The 12657-nt window shown below is 51.3% G+C and overlaps 1 protein-coding gene across 1 annotated transcript in view; it reads right to left on the reverse strand.

The window, feature by feature from the left end:
* LOC139245570 (membrane-associated phosphatidylinositol transfer protein 3-like) overlaps positions 1 to 12657 on the reverse strand; it is a gene marked incomplete at its 5' end in the record, with an annotated part of 90692 nt that overhangs the window by 77417 nt on the left and 618 nt on the right. The window contains 2 exons of the mRNA XM_070871184.1: positions 4316 to 4524; positions 10282 to 10377. Coding sequence (XP_070727285.1) covers positions 4316 to 4524; positions 10282 to 10377 — 305 coding nt within the window. The remainder of the gene's footprint in view (positions 1 to 4315; positions 4525 to 10281; positions 10378 to 12657) is intronic.

Raw genomic sequence — 12657 nt, forward strand, 5'->3', positions numbered from 1 at the left:
ACAGAACCAGTGGGAACCTGTTCAACCTTCGCCGTCTCCAGGCCAGGTCCAAGACCACCCCAACCTCTGTCGTCGAGCTACAGTACACGGACGACGCTTGTGTCTGCGCACATACAGAGGCTGAACTCCAGGACATAGTTGACGTATTTACTGAGGCGAACGAAAGCTCGGGCCTTACACTAAACATCCGTAAGACAAAGGTCCTCCACCAGTCTGTCCTCGCCGCACAGCACTGCCCCCCCCAGTCAGCAAGGTCCACGGCGCGGCCCTGGACACCGGGGACCATTCCCCAAACCTCGGGAGTCTCTTATCAACAAGGGCAGGCATTGACCACCAGATCCAACACCGCCTCCAGAGCGTCAGTGCAGCCTTCGGCCGCCTGAGGAAAAGAGTGTTTGAAGACCAGACCCTCAAATCCACCACCCAGTTCATGGTCTACAGGGCTGTGGTGATACCCGCCCTCCTGTATGGCTCAGAGACATGGACCATGTACAGTAGACACCTCAAGTCGCTGGAGAAATACCACCAACGATGTCTCCGCAAGATCCTGCAAATCCCCTGGGAGGACAGACGCACCAACGTTAGCGTCCTCGACCAGGCCCAACATCCCCAGCATCGAAGCACTGACCATAGAAACACAGAAACATAAAAGATAGGTGCAGGAGTAGGCCATTCGGCTCTTCGAGCCTGCACCACCATTCAATATGATCATGGCTGATCATTCAACTTCAGTACCCCTTTCCTGCTTTCTCTCCATACCCCTTGATCCCTTTAGATGTAAGGGCCACATCTAACTCCCTTTTGAATATATCCAACAAACTGGCCTCAACAACTCTCTGTGGTAGAGAATTCCACAGGTTCACAACTCTCTGGGTGAAGAAGTTTCTCCTCATCTCGGTCCTAAATGGCTTACCCCTTATCCTTCGACTGTGACCCCTGGTTCTGGACTTCCCCAACATTGGGAACATTCTTCCCGCATCTAACCTGTCCAATCCCGTCAGAATTTTATATGTTTCTATGAGATCCCCTCTCATCCTTCTAAACTCCAGTGAATATAAGCCGAGTCGATCCAGTCTTTCTTCATATGTCAGTCCTGCCATCCCGGGAATCAGTCTGGTGAACCTTCGCTGCACTCCCTCAATAGCAAGAATGTCCTTCCTCAGATTAGGAGACCAAAACTGAACACAATATTCCAGGTGTGGCCTCACCAAGACCCTGTACAACTGCAGTAAGACCTCCTTGCTCCTATACTCTAATCCTCTCGCTATGAAGGCCAACATACCATTTGCCTTCTTCACCGCCTGCTGTACCTGCATGCCAACTTTCAATGACTGATGTACCATGACACCCAGGTCTCGTTGCACCTCCCCTTTTCCTAATCTGTCACCATTCAGATAATATTCTGACTTCCTGTTTTTGCCCCCAAAGTGGATAACCTCACATTTATCCACATCATACTGCATCTGCCATGCACTTGCCCACTCACCTAACCTGTCCAAGTCACCCTGCAGCCTCTTAGCATCCTCCTCACAGCTCACACTGCCACCCAGCTTAGTATTATCTGCAAACTTGGAGATATTACACTCAATTCCCTCATCTACATCATTAATGTATATTGTAAATAGCTGGGGTCCCAGCACTGAGCCCTGCGGTACCCCACTAGTCACTGCCTCCCATTCTGAAAAGGACCCGTTTATTCCGACTCTCTGCTTCCTGTCTGCCAACCAGTTCTCTATCCACGTCAGTACATTACCACCAATACCATGTGCTTTAATTTTGCACACCAATCTCTCGTGTGGGACCTTGTCAAAAGCCTTTTGAAAGTCCAAATACACCACATCCACTGGTTCTCCCTTGTCCACTCTACTAGTTACATCCTCAAAAAACTCTAGAAGATTTGTCAAACATGATTTTCCTTTCATAAATCCATGCTGACTTGGACCAATCCTGTCACTGCTTTCCAAATGCGCTGCTATTTCATCTTTAATAATTGATTCCAGCATTTTCCCCACTACCGATGTCAGGTTAACAGGTCTATAATTCCCTGTTTTCTCTCTCCATCCTTTTTTTTAAAAAGTGGGGTTACATTAGCTACCCTCCAGTCCATAGGTCCATGGAATATTGGAAAATGGTCACCAATGCATCTACTATTTCTCGGGCCACTTCCTTAAGTACTCTGGGATGCAGACTATCAGGCCCCGGGGATTTATCGGCCTTCAGTCCCATCAGTTTCCCTAACACCATTTCCTGACGAATAAGGATTTCCTTCAGTTCCCCCCTTCTTGCTAGACCCTCGGTCCCCTAGTATTTTCGGGAGGCTATTCTTGTCTTCCTTAGTAAAGACAGAACCAAAGTATTTGTTCAATTGGTCTGCCATTTCTTTGTTCCCCATTATAAATTCACCTGAATCTGACTGCAAGGGACCTACGTTTGTCTTCACTAATCTTTTTCTCTTCACATATCTATAGAAGCTTTTGCAGCCAGTTTTTGTGTTCCCGGCAAGTTTCCTCTCATACTCTATTTCCCACCTCCTAATTAAACCCTTTGTCCTCCTCTGCTGAATTCTACATTTCTCCCAGTCCTCAGGTTTGCTGCTTTTTCTGGCCAATTCCTTGGATTTAACACTATCCCTAATTTCCCTTGTTCGCCACGGTTCAGCCACCTTCCCTGTTTTATTTTTACACCAGACAGGGATGTGCAATAGTTGTAGCTCATCCATGTGATCTTTAAATGTTTGCCATTGCCAATCCACCGTCAACCCTTTAAGTATAATTCGCCAGTCTATCGTAGCCAAATCACATCTCATACCATCGAAGTTTCCTTTCTTTAAGTTCAGGGCCCTCGTCTCTGAATTAACTGTGTCGCTCTCCAACTTCATGAAAAATTCTACCATATTATGATCACTCTTCCCCAAGGGGCCCCGCATGACCAGATTGCTAATTAATCCTCTCTCGTTACACATCACCCAGTCTCGGATGGCCAGCTCTCCAGTTGATCAGCTCCGCTGGGCAGGGCCACATTGTCCGCATGCCCCCAGACACGAGACTCCCCAAAGCGAGCGCTCTATTCGGAACTCCTTCACGGGCAAACGAGCCAAAGGTGGGCAGAGGAAACGTTACAAGGGACCACCCTCAAAGCCTCCCTGATAAAGTGCAACATCCCCACCGACACCTGGGAGTCCCTGGCCAAAGACCAGTCCGCCCGGCGTGGAGGAAGTGCATCCGGGAGGGCGCTGAGCACCTCGAGTCTCATCGCCGATAGCGTGCAGAGACCAAGCGCAGGCAGCGGAAGGAGCGTGCGGCAAACCAGTCCCACCCTCCCCTTCCCTCAACGTCTGTCTGTCCCACCTGTGATTTCCCCTCTCTGTCTAACCCAGGGGTCACTGGGCAGTGATCAGGAGCAGGAACCCTGGCTGATTTCCTCTCTCTCTAACCCAGGGGTCACTGGGCAGTGATCAGGAGCAGGAACCCTGGCTGATTTCCCCCTCTCTCTCTAACCCAGGGGTCACTGGGCAGTGATCAGGAGCAGGAACCCTGGCTGATTTCCCCCTCTCTCTCTAACCCAGGGGTCACTGGGCAGTGATCAGGAGCAGGAACCCTGGCTGATTTCCCCTCTCTCTCTAACCCAGGGGTCACTGGGCAGTGATCAGGAGCAGGAACCCTGGCTGATTTCCCCTCTCTCTAACCCAGGGGTCACTGGGCAGTGATCAGGAGCAGGAACCCTGGCTGATTTCCCCCCTCTCTCTAACCCAGGGGTCACTGGGCAGTGATCAGGAGCAGGAACCCTGGCTGATTTCCCCCCTCTCTCTAACCCAGGGGTCACTGGGCAGTGATCAGGAGCAGGAACCCTGGCTGATTTCCCCTCTCTCTCTAACCCAGGGGTCACTGGGCAGTGATCAGGAGCAGGAACCCTGGCTGATTTCCTCTCTCTCTCTAACCCAGGGGTCACTGGGCAGTGATCAGGAGCAGGAACCCTGGCTGATTTCCCCTCTCTCTAACCCAGGGGTCACTGGGCAGTGATCAGGAGCAGGAACCCTGGCTGATTTCCCCTCTCTCTCTAACCCAGGGGTCACTGGGCAGTGATCAGGAGCAGGAACCCTGGCTGATTTCCTCTCTCTCTCTAACCCAGGGGTCACTGGGCAGTGATCAGGAGCAGGAACCCTGGCTGATTTCCTCTCTCTCTCTCTAACTCAGGGGTCACTGGACAGTGATCAGGAGCAGGAACCCTGGCTGATTTCCTCTCTCTCTCTCTAACCCAGGGGTCACTGGGCAGTGATCAGGAGCAGGAATCCGGGCTGATGGGAGGTCTGGCTCACGTGGAAAGGAACGTATGGTGTTGCTTCATGGAGTCGATGTCGGAGGTGGAGGAGTTGCTGTGTTTCCTGGGGCTGCCTCTCTGACTATCCAGCGATGTCCCCATCGACAGTTCGTTGTTACTCTTGCTCAGTTGTCTTGTTCCCTCCAACCTCGGATTGGCTAGTGGGTCCGAGTCAATCAAAATCTCAGGGGAAAGTCGCTCGGTGTTCTGTGTGAGAGAGAGAGAGAGAGAGAGAGAGAGAGAGAAAGAGCGCGAGAGAGAGACAGACAGAGAGGGAGGGAGAGAGAGACAGAGAGACAGACAGAGAGGGAGGGAGAGAGAGAGAGAGAGGGAGGGAGAGGAGAGAAAGAGAGAGAGAGACAGACAGACAGAGAGGGAGGGAGTGAGAGAGAGACAGAGAGACAGACAGAGAGGGAGGGAGAGAGAGAAAGAGGGAGAGTGAGAGAGGGAGAGGGAGAGAGAGAGACAGAGACAGAGACAGAGAGAGAGAGAGAGAGAGAGAGAGGGAGAGACAGACAGAGAGAGAAAGAAAGAGAGCAGGATAGAGAGGGGGAGAGGGGGACAGAAGATGAGAGAATTAACACAGAGATTTCAGGCAGATGGAAGCATCAGTAAAACAATCACACCCCTCCCACCTCCCACATCTATTTCCGTCCCATATGTGTGTGTCTCTGTGTGTAAGTGTGTGAGTGAGTAAGTGAGTGAGTGTGAGTGTGTGTGAGTGTGTGTGAGTGAGTGTGTGAGTGAGAGTGTGTGAGAGAGAGTGTGCGCGTGAGAGCGTGTGCGTGACAGCGTGCGCGTGAGAGCGTGTGTGTGAGAGAGAGTGTGTGTGTGAGAGAGAGTGCGTGTGTGAGAGAGAGTGCGTGTGTGAGAGAGGTGTGTGTGTGTGAGTGTGTGTGTGAGTGTGCGTGTGAGAGAGAGAGAGAGAGAGTGTGTGTGTGTGTGAGTGTGCGTGTGAGAGAGAGAGAGAGTGTGTGAGTGTGCGTCTGTGTGTGAGTGTGAATCTTACCAGTGGGAACCTGTTCAACCTCCGTTGCCTCCAGGCCAGATCCAAGACTGTCCCATCCTCTGTCGTTGAGCTACAGTACGTGGACGACGCCTGCATCTGTGCACACTCGGAGGCTGAACTCCAAGCCATCGTCAACACCTTCACCGAGGTGTACGAAAGCTCGGGCCTTACACTAAACATCCGTAAGACAAAGGTCCTCCACCAGCCTGTCCTCACCACACAGCACTGACCCCCAGTCATCAACTCATTTTTAGATTCCGAGGGATTCATTCATCATAGGTAGTCCCTCGGAATCGAGGAAGACTTGCTTCCACTCTTAACATGAGTCCTTAGGTGGCTGAACAGTCCAATAGGGGAACCACAGTCCCTGTCACAGGTGGGACAGATAGACGTTGAGGGAAGGGGAGGGTGGGACTGGTTTGCCGCACGCTCCTTCCGCTGCCTGCGCTTGGTTTCTGCACGCTCTCGGCGACGACACTCGAGGTGCTCAGCGCCCTCCCGGATGCACTTCCTCCACTTAGGGCGGGACTGGTCTTTGGCCAGTGTTTGCTAGTGCTGTTGGGGAGGATTTAAACTAATATGGCAGGGGGATGGGAACCAATGCAGGGAGACAGAGGGAAACAAAAAGGAGGCAAAAGCAAAAGACAGAAAGGAGATGAGGAAAAGTGGAGGGCAGAGAAACCCAAGGCAAAGAACAAAAAGGGCCACTGTACAGCAAAATTCTAAAAGGACAGAGGGTGTTAAAAAAACAAGCCTGAAGGCTTTGTGTCTTAATGCAAGGAGTATCCGCAATAAGGTGGATGAATTAACTGTGCAAATAGATGTTAACAAATATGTTGTGATTGGGATTACGGAGACGTGGCTCCAGGATGATCAGGGCTGGGAACTCAACATCCAGGGGTATTCAACATTCAGGAAAGATAGAATAAAAGGAAAAGGAGGTGGGGTAGCATTGCTGGTTAAGGAGCAAATTAAGGCAATAGTTAGGAAAGACATTAGCTTGGATGATGTGGAATCTATATGGGTAGAGCTGCAGAACACCAAAGGGCAAAAAACGTTAGTGGGAGTTGTGTACAGACCTCCAAACAGTAGTAGTGATGTTGGGGAGGGCATCAAACATGAAATTAGGGGTGCATGCAATAAAGGTGCAGCAGTTATAATGGGTGACTTTAATATGCACATAGATTGGGTTAACCAAACTGGAAGCAATACGGTGGAGGAGGATTTCCTGGAGTGCATAAGGGATGGTTTTTTAGACCAATATGTCGAGGAACCAACTAGGGGGGAGGCCATCTTAGACTGGGTGTTATGTAATGAGAGAGGATTAATTAGCAATCTCGTTGTGCGAGGTCCCTTGGGGAAGAGTGACCATAATATGGTGGAATTCTGCATTAGGATGGAGAATGAAACAGTTAATTCAGAGACCATGGTCCAGAACTTAAAGAAGGCTAACTTTGAAGGTATGAGGAGTGAATTGGCTAGGATAGATTGGCGAATGATACTTAAGGGGTTGACTGTGGATGGGCAATGGCAGACATTTAGAGACCGCATGGATGAATTGTACATTCCTGTCTGGCATAAAAATAAAAAAGGGAAGGTGGCTCAACCGTGGCTATCAAGGGAAATCAGGGACAGTATTAAAGCCAAGGAAGTGGCATACAAATTGGCCAGAAATAGCAGCGAACCTGGGGACTGGGAGAAATTTAGAACTCAGCAGAGGAGGACAAAGGGTTTGATTAGGGCAGGGAAAATGGAGTACGAGAAGAAGTTTGCAGGGAACATTAAGACGGATTGCAAAAGTTTCTATAGATATGTAAAGAGAAAAAGGTTAGTAAAGACAAACGTAGGTCCCCTGCAGTCAGAATCAGGGGAAGTCATAACGGGGAACAAAGAAATGGCGGACCAATTGAACAAGTACTTTGGTTCAGTATTCACTGAGGAGGACACAAACAACCTTCCGGATATAAAAGGGTTCGGAGGGTCTAGTAAGGAGGAGGAACTGAGGGAAATCCTTATTAGTCGGGAAATTGTGTTGGGGAAATTGACGGGATTGAAGGCCGATAAATCCCCAGAGCCTGATGGACTGCATCCCAGAGTACTTAAGGAGGTGGCCTTGGAAATAGTGGATGCATTGACACTCATTTTCCAACATTCCATTGACTCTGGATCAGTTCCCATCGAGTGGAGGGTAGCCAATGTAACCCCACTTTTTAAAAAAGGAGGGAGAGAGAAAACAGGGAATTATAGACCGGTCAGCCTGACATCGGTAGTGGGTAAAATGATGGAATCAATTATTAAGGATGTCATAGCAGTGCATTTGGAAAGAGGTGACATGATAGGTCCAAGTCAGCATGGATTTGTGAAAGGGAAATCATGCTTGACAAATCTTCTGGAATTTTTTGAGGATGTTTCCAGTAGAGTGGACAAGGGAGAACCAGTTGATGTGGTATATTTGGACTTTCAGAAGGCTTTCGACAAGGTCCCACACAAGAGATTAATGTGCAAAGTTAAAGCACATGGGATTGGGGGTAGTGTGCTGACGTGGATTGAGAACTGGTTGTCAGACAGGAAGCAAAGAGTAGGAGTAAATGGGTACTTTTCAGAATGGCAGGCAGTGACTAGTGGGGTACCGCAAGGTTCTGTGCTGGGGACCCAGCTGTTTACATTGTACATTAATGATTTAGACGAGGGGATTAAATGTAGTATCTCCAAATTTGCGGATGACACTAAGTTGGGTGGAAGTGTGAGCTGCGAGGAGGATGCTGTGAGGCTGCAGAGCGACTTGGACAGGTTAGGTGAGTGGGCAAATGCATGGCAGATGAAGTATAATGTGGATAAATGTGAGGTTATCCACTTTGGTGGTAAAAACAGAGAGACAGACTATTATCTGAATGGTGACAGATTAGGAAAAGGGGAGGTGCAAAGAGACCTGGGTGTCATGGTACATCAGTCATTGAAGGTTGGCATGCAGGTACAGCAGGTGGTTAAGAAAGCAAATGGCATGTTGGCCTTCATAGCGAGGGGATTTGAGTACAGGGGCAGGGAGGTGTTGCTACAATTGTACAGGGTCTTGGTGAGGCCACACCTGGAGTATTGTGTACAGTTTTGGTCTCCTAACCTGAGGAAGGACATTCTTGCTATTGAGGGAGTGCAGCGAAGGTTCACCAGACTGATTCCCGGGATGGCGGGACTGACCTATCAAGAAAGACTGGATCAACTGGGCTTGTATTCACTGGAGTTCAGAAGAATGAGAGGGGACCTCATAGAAACGTTTAAAATTCTGACGGGTTTAGACAGGTTAGATGCAGGAAGAATGTTCCCAATGTTGGGGAAGTCCAGAACCAGGGGACACAGTCTAAGGATTAGGGGGAAGCCATTTAGGACCGAGATGAGGAGAAACTTCTTCACCCAGAGAGTGGTGAACCTGTGGAATTCTCTACCGCAGAAAGTTGTTGAGGCCAATTCACTAAATATATTCAAAAAGGAGTTAGATGAAGTCCTTACTACTAGGGGGATCAAGGGGTATGGTGAGAAAGCAGGAATGGGGTACTGAAGTTGCATGTTCAGCCATGAACTCATTGAATGGTGGTGCAGGCTCGAAGGGCCGAATGGCCTACTCCTGCACCTATGTTCTATGTTTCTATGTTTCTGTGGCCAGGGACTCCCAGGTGTCGGTGGGGATGTTGCACTTTATCAGGGAGGCTTTGAGGGTGTGTCCCTTGTAACGTTTCCTCCGCCCACCTTTGGCTCGTTTGCCCGTGAAGGAGTTCCGAGTAGAGCGCTTGCTTTGGGGAGTCTCGTGTCTGGGGGCCGTGCGGACAATGTGGCCCTGCCCAGCGGAGCTGGTCGAGTGTGGTCAGTGCTTCGATGCTGGGGATGTTGGGCCTGGTCGAGGACGCTAACGTTGGTGCGTCTGTCCTCCCGGGGGATTTGCAGGATCTTGCGGAGACATCGTTGGTGGTATTTCTCCAGCGACTTGAGCTGTCTGCTGTACATGGTCCGTGTCTCTGAGCCATACAGGAGGGCGGGTATCACTACAGCCCTGTCGACCATGAGCTGGGTGGTGGATTTGAGGCCCTGGTCTTCAAACACTCTTTTCCTCAGGCAGCCGAAGGCTGCACTGGCGCACTGGAGGCGGTGTTGGATCTCGTCGCCAATGTCTGCTCTTGTTGATAAGAGGCTCCCGAGGTTTGGGAAATGGTCCACGTTGTCCAGGGACATGCCGTAAATCTTGATGACTGGGGGGCAGTGCTGTGCGGCGAGGACAGGCTGGTGGAGGACCTTTGAACTCCTATGATGATGACGGTGACGGCCTTTATTGCAAAGGGGATGGAGTATAAAAGCAGGGCAGTCTTGCTCCAGTTATACAGGGTATTGGTGAGGCCACACCTGGAGTACTGCGTGCAGTTTTGGTCTCCGTATTTACGAAAGGATACACTTGCTTTGGAGGCAGTTCAGAGAAGGTTCACTCGGTTGATTCCGGGGATGAGGGGGGTTGACTTATGAGGAAAGGTTGAGGAGATTGGGCCTCTACTCATTGGAATTCAGAAGAATGAGAGGTGATCTTATCGAAACATATAAGATTATGAGGGGGCTTGACAAGGTGGATGCAGAGAGGATGTTCCCACTGATGGGGGAGACTAGAACTAGGGGGCATGGTCTGAGAATAAGGGGCCGCCCATTTAAAACTGAGATGAGGAGGAATTTCTTCTCTCAGAGGGTTGTAAATCTGTGGAATTCGCTGCCTCAGAGAGCTGTGGAAGCCGGGACATTGAATACATTTAAGACAGAGATAGACAGTTCCTTAACCGATAAGGGGATAAGGGGGCGGGCAGGGAAGTGGAGCTGAGTCCATGATCGGATCAGCCATGATCGCATTAAATGGCGGAGCAGGCTCGAGGGGCCGTATGGCCTGCTCCTGCTCCTATTTCTTACGTTCTTATGATACATCTTACCACACTTCCTCTGCGGCTGCTTGCTGGACTCCCGGCGATATTGCAGAGTGCGTCGAAACCGACGATTCCACCGACGCAGTCTCCGATGAGACAAACCTGTACGGTCCCACGGAGGGAGGGGTGGGGAGCGAGAGAGAGAGAGAGAGAGAGAGAAAAAACAGCCTCGGATCAAACCTTGCACCCAACAACCCAACACATCGACACACCCTCTCCCCTGTTATATATGCAGGCTACAGATATACTCTCTGTGTCGGTCACTGTGCAGTTGCAGAAGATGGCGGCTTGTTACCTGATGTACGATCAATCAGCTTTACGCCGTGTCTATACTATGCTGGCACCACTAGAGGGTGCAACTGGTGGAGACCGGGGTTTCCTGCCGCTGTAGCAGGGGCTGTCCACCAGAGGGCACTGCGGGGGGAGACCCGAGGGTCACCTGCACAGGTGTGCAGGGGGCCCAGTCTAAAAGGCTGCCCACCGTGCTCGTGCCTCACTCTGGAGTTACAAGTAAAGGACCAAGGTCACTACAGTTTGAGTACAACACATTGCCTCGTGGAGTCATTCGTAAGTGCGTTACGGACATAACATGCGCCAAACCCGTTCATAGCCATCGGGAAGTCAGGGTTACCTAATGCTGCCATGCTCTCATTCAATGGCAGAACAGGCTCGAGGGGCTGAATGGGCCTCCTCCTGTTCCTGTGTAACAGGCTCGAGGGGCTGAATGGGCCTCCTCCTGTTCCTGTGTAACAGGCTCGAGGGGCTGAATGGGCCTCCTCCTGTTCCTGTGTAACAGGTTCGAGGGGCTGAATGGGCCTCCTCCTGTTCCTGTGTAACAGGCTCGAGGGGCTGAATGGGCCTCCTCCTGTTCCTGTGTAACAGGCTCGAGGGGCTGAATGGGCCTCCTCCTGTTCCTGTGTAACAGGCTCGAGGGGCTGAATGGGCCTCCTCCTGTTCCTGTGCAACAGGCTCGAGGGGCTGAATGGGCCTCCTCCTGTTCCTGTGTAACAGGCTCGAGGGGCTGAATGGGCCTCCTCCTGTTCCTGTGTAACAGGCTCGAGGGGCTGAATGGGCCTCCTCCTGTTCCTGTGTAACAGGCTCGAGAGGCTGAATGGGCCTCCTCCTGTTCCTGTGTAACAGGCTCGAGGGGCTGAGTGGGCCTCCTCCTGTTCCTGTGTAACAGGCTCGAGGGGCTGAATGGGCCTCCTCCTGTTCCTGTGTAACAGGCTCGAGGGACTGAATGGGCCTCCTCCTGTTCCTGTGCAACAGGCTCGAGGGGCTGAATGGCCTCCTCCTGTTCCTGTGTAACAGGCTCGAGGGGCTGAATGGGCCTTCTCCTGTTCCTGTGTAACAGGCTCGAGGGGCTGAATGGGCCTCCTCCTGTTCCTGTGTAACAGGCTCGAGGGGCTGAATGGGCCTCCTCCTGTTCCTGTGTAACAGGCTCGAGGGGCTGAATGGGCCTCCTCCTGTTCCTGTGTAACAGGCTCGAGGGGCTGAATGGGCCTCCTCCTGTTCCTGTGTAACAGACTCGAGGGGCTGAATGGGCCTCCTCCTGTTCCTGTGTAACAGGCTTGAGGGGCGGAATGGGCCTCCTCCTGTTGCTGTGTAACAGGCTCGAGGGGCTGAATGGGCCTCCTCCTGTTCCTGTGTAACAGACTCGAGGGGCTGAATGGGCCTCCTCCTGTTCCTGTGTAACAGGCTCGAGGGGCTGAATGGGCCTCCTCCTGTTCCTGTGTAACAGACTCGAGGGGCTGAATGGGCCTCCTCCTGTTCCTGTGTAACAGACTCGAGGGGCTGAATGGGCCTCCTCCTGTTCCTGTGTAACAGACTCGAGGGGCTGAATGGGCCTCCTCCTGTTCCTGTGTAACAGACTCGAGGGGCTGAATGGGCCTCCTCCTGTTGCTGTGTAACAGGCTCGAGGGGGCTGGATAGGCCGCTAATCTACAAGAGGCGCAGATATGAGATTAGCAAACTTGCAGAGCAAAGCTCGAGTTCTCCGGCTATTCCCAAGTTACAATTACTCCCAAATGTCGCGTTTAAATTATAGAAATATAGAGATCTCCCATTTCTCCCGTGCCTGTCATGACCACCGGACGTCCCAAAGCGCTTTACAGCCAATGACGTACTTTAAAAAAAAGTGTAGTCACTGTTGTAATGTGGGAAACGCGACAGGCAATTTGCGCACAGCAAGCTCCCACAACCGGCAATGTGATAATGACCGAGATCACCTCTTTTTGCGATTTCTGTTGAGGCACAAATATAGGCCCCAGGACACCTGGGAGAAGTCCCCCCTACTTTTCTTCCGACAGTGCGGCACTCCCTCAGTACTGCCCCTCCGACAGTGCGGCACTCCCTCAGTACTGCCCCTCCGACAGTGCAGCA

Source organism: Pristiophorus japonicus, unplaced genomic scaffold (assembly GCF_044704955.1).
Source record: "Pristiophorus japonicus isolate sPriJap1 unplaced genomic scaffold, sPriJap1.hap1 HAP1_SCAFFOLD_223, whole genome shotgun sequence".
Taxonomy (NCBI): domain Eukaryota; kingdom Metazoa; phylum Chordata; class Chondrichthyes; family Pristiophoridae; genus Pristiophorus; species Pristiophorus japonicus.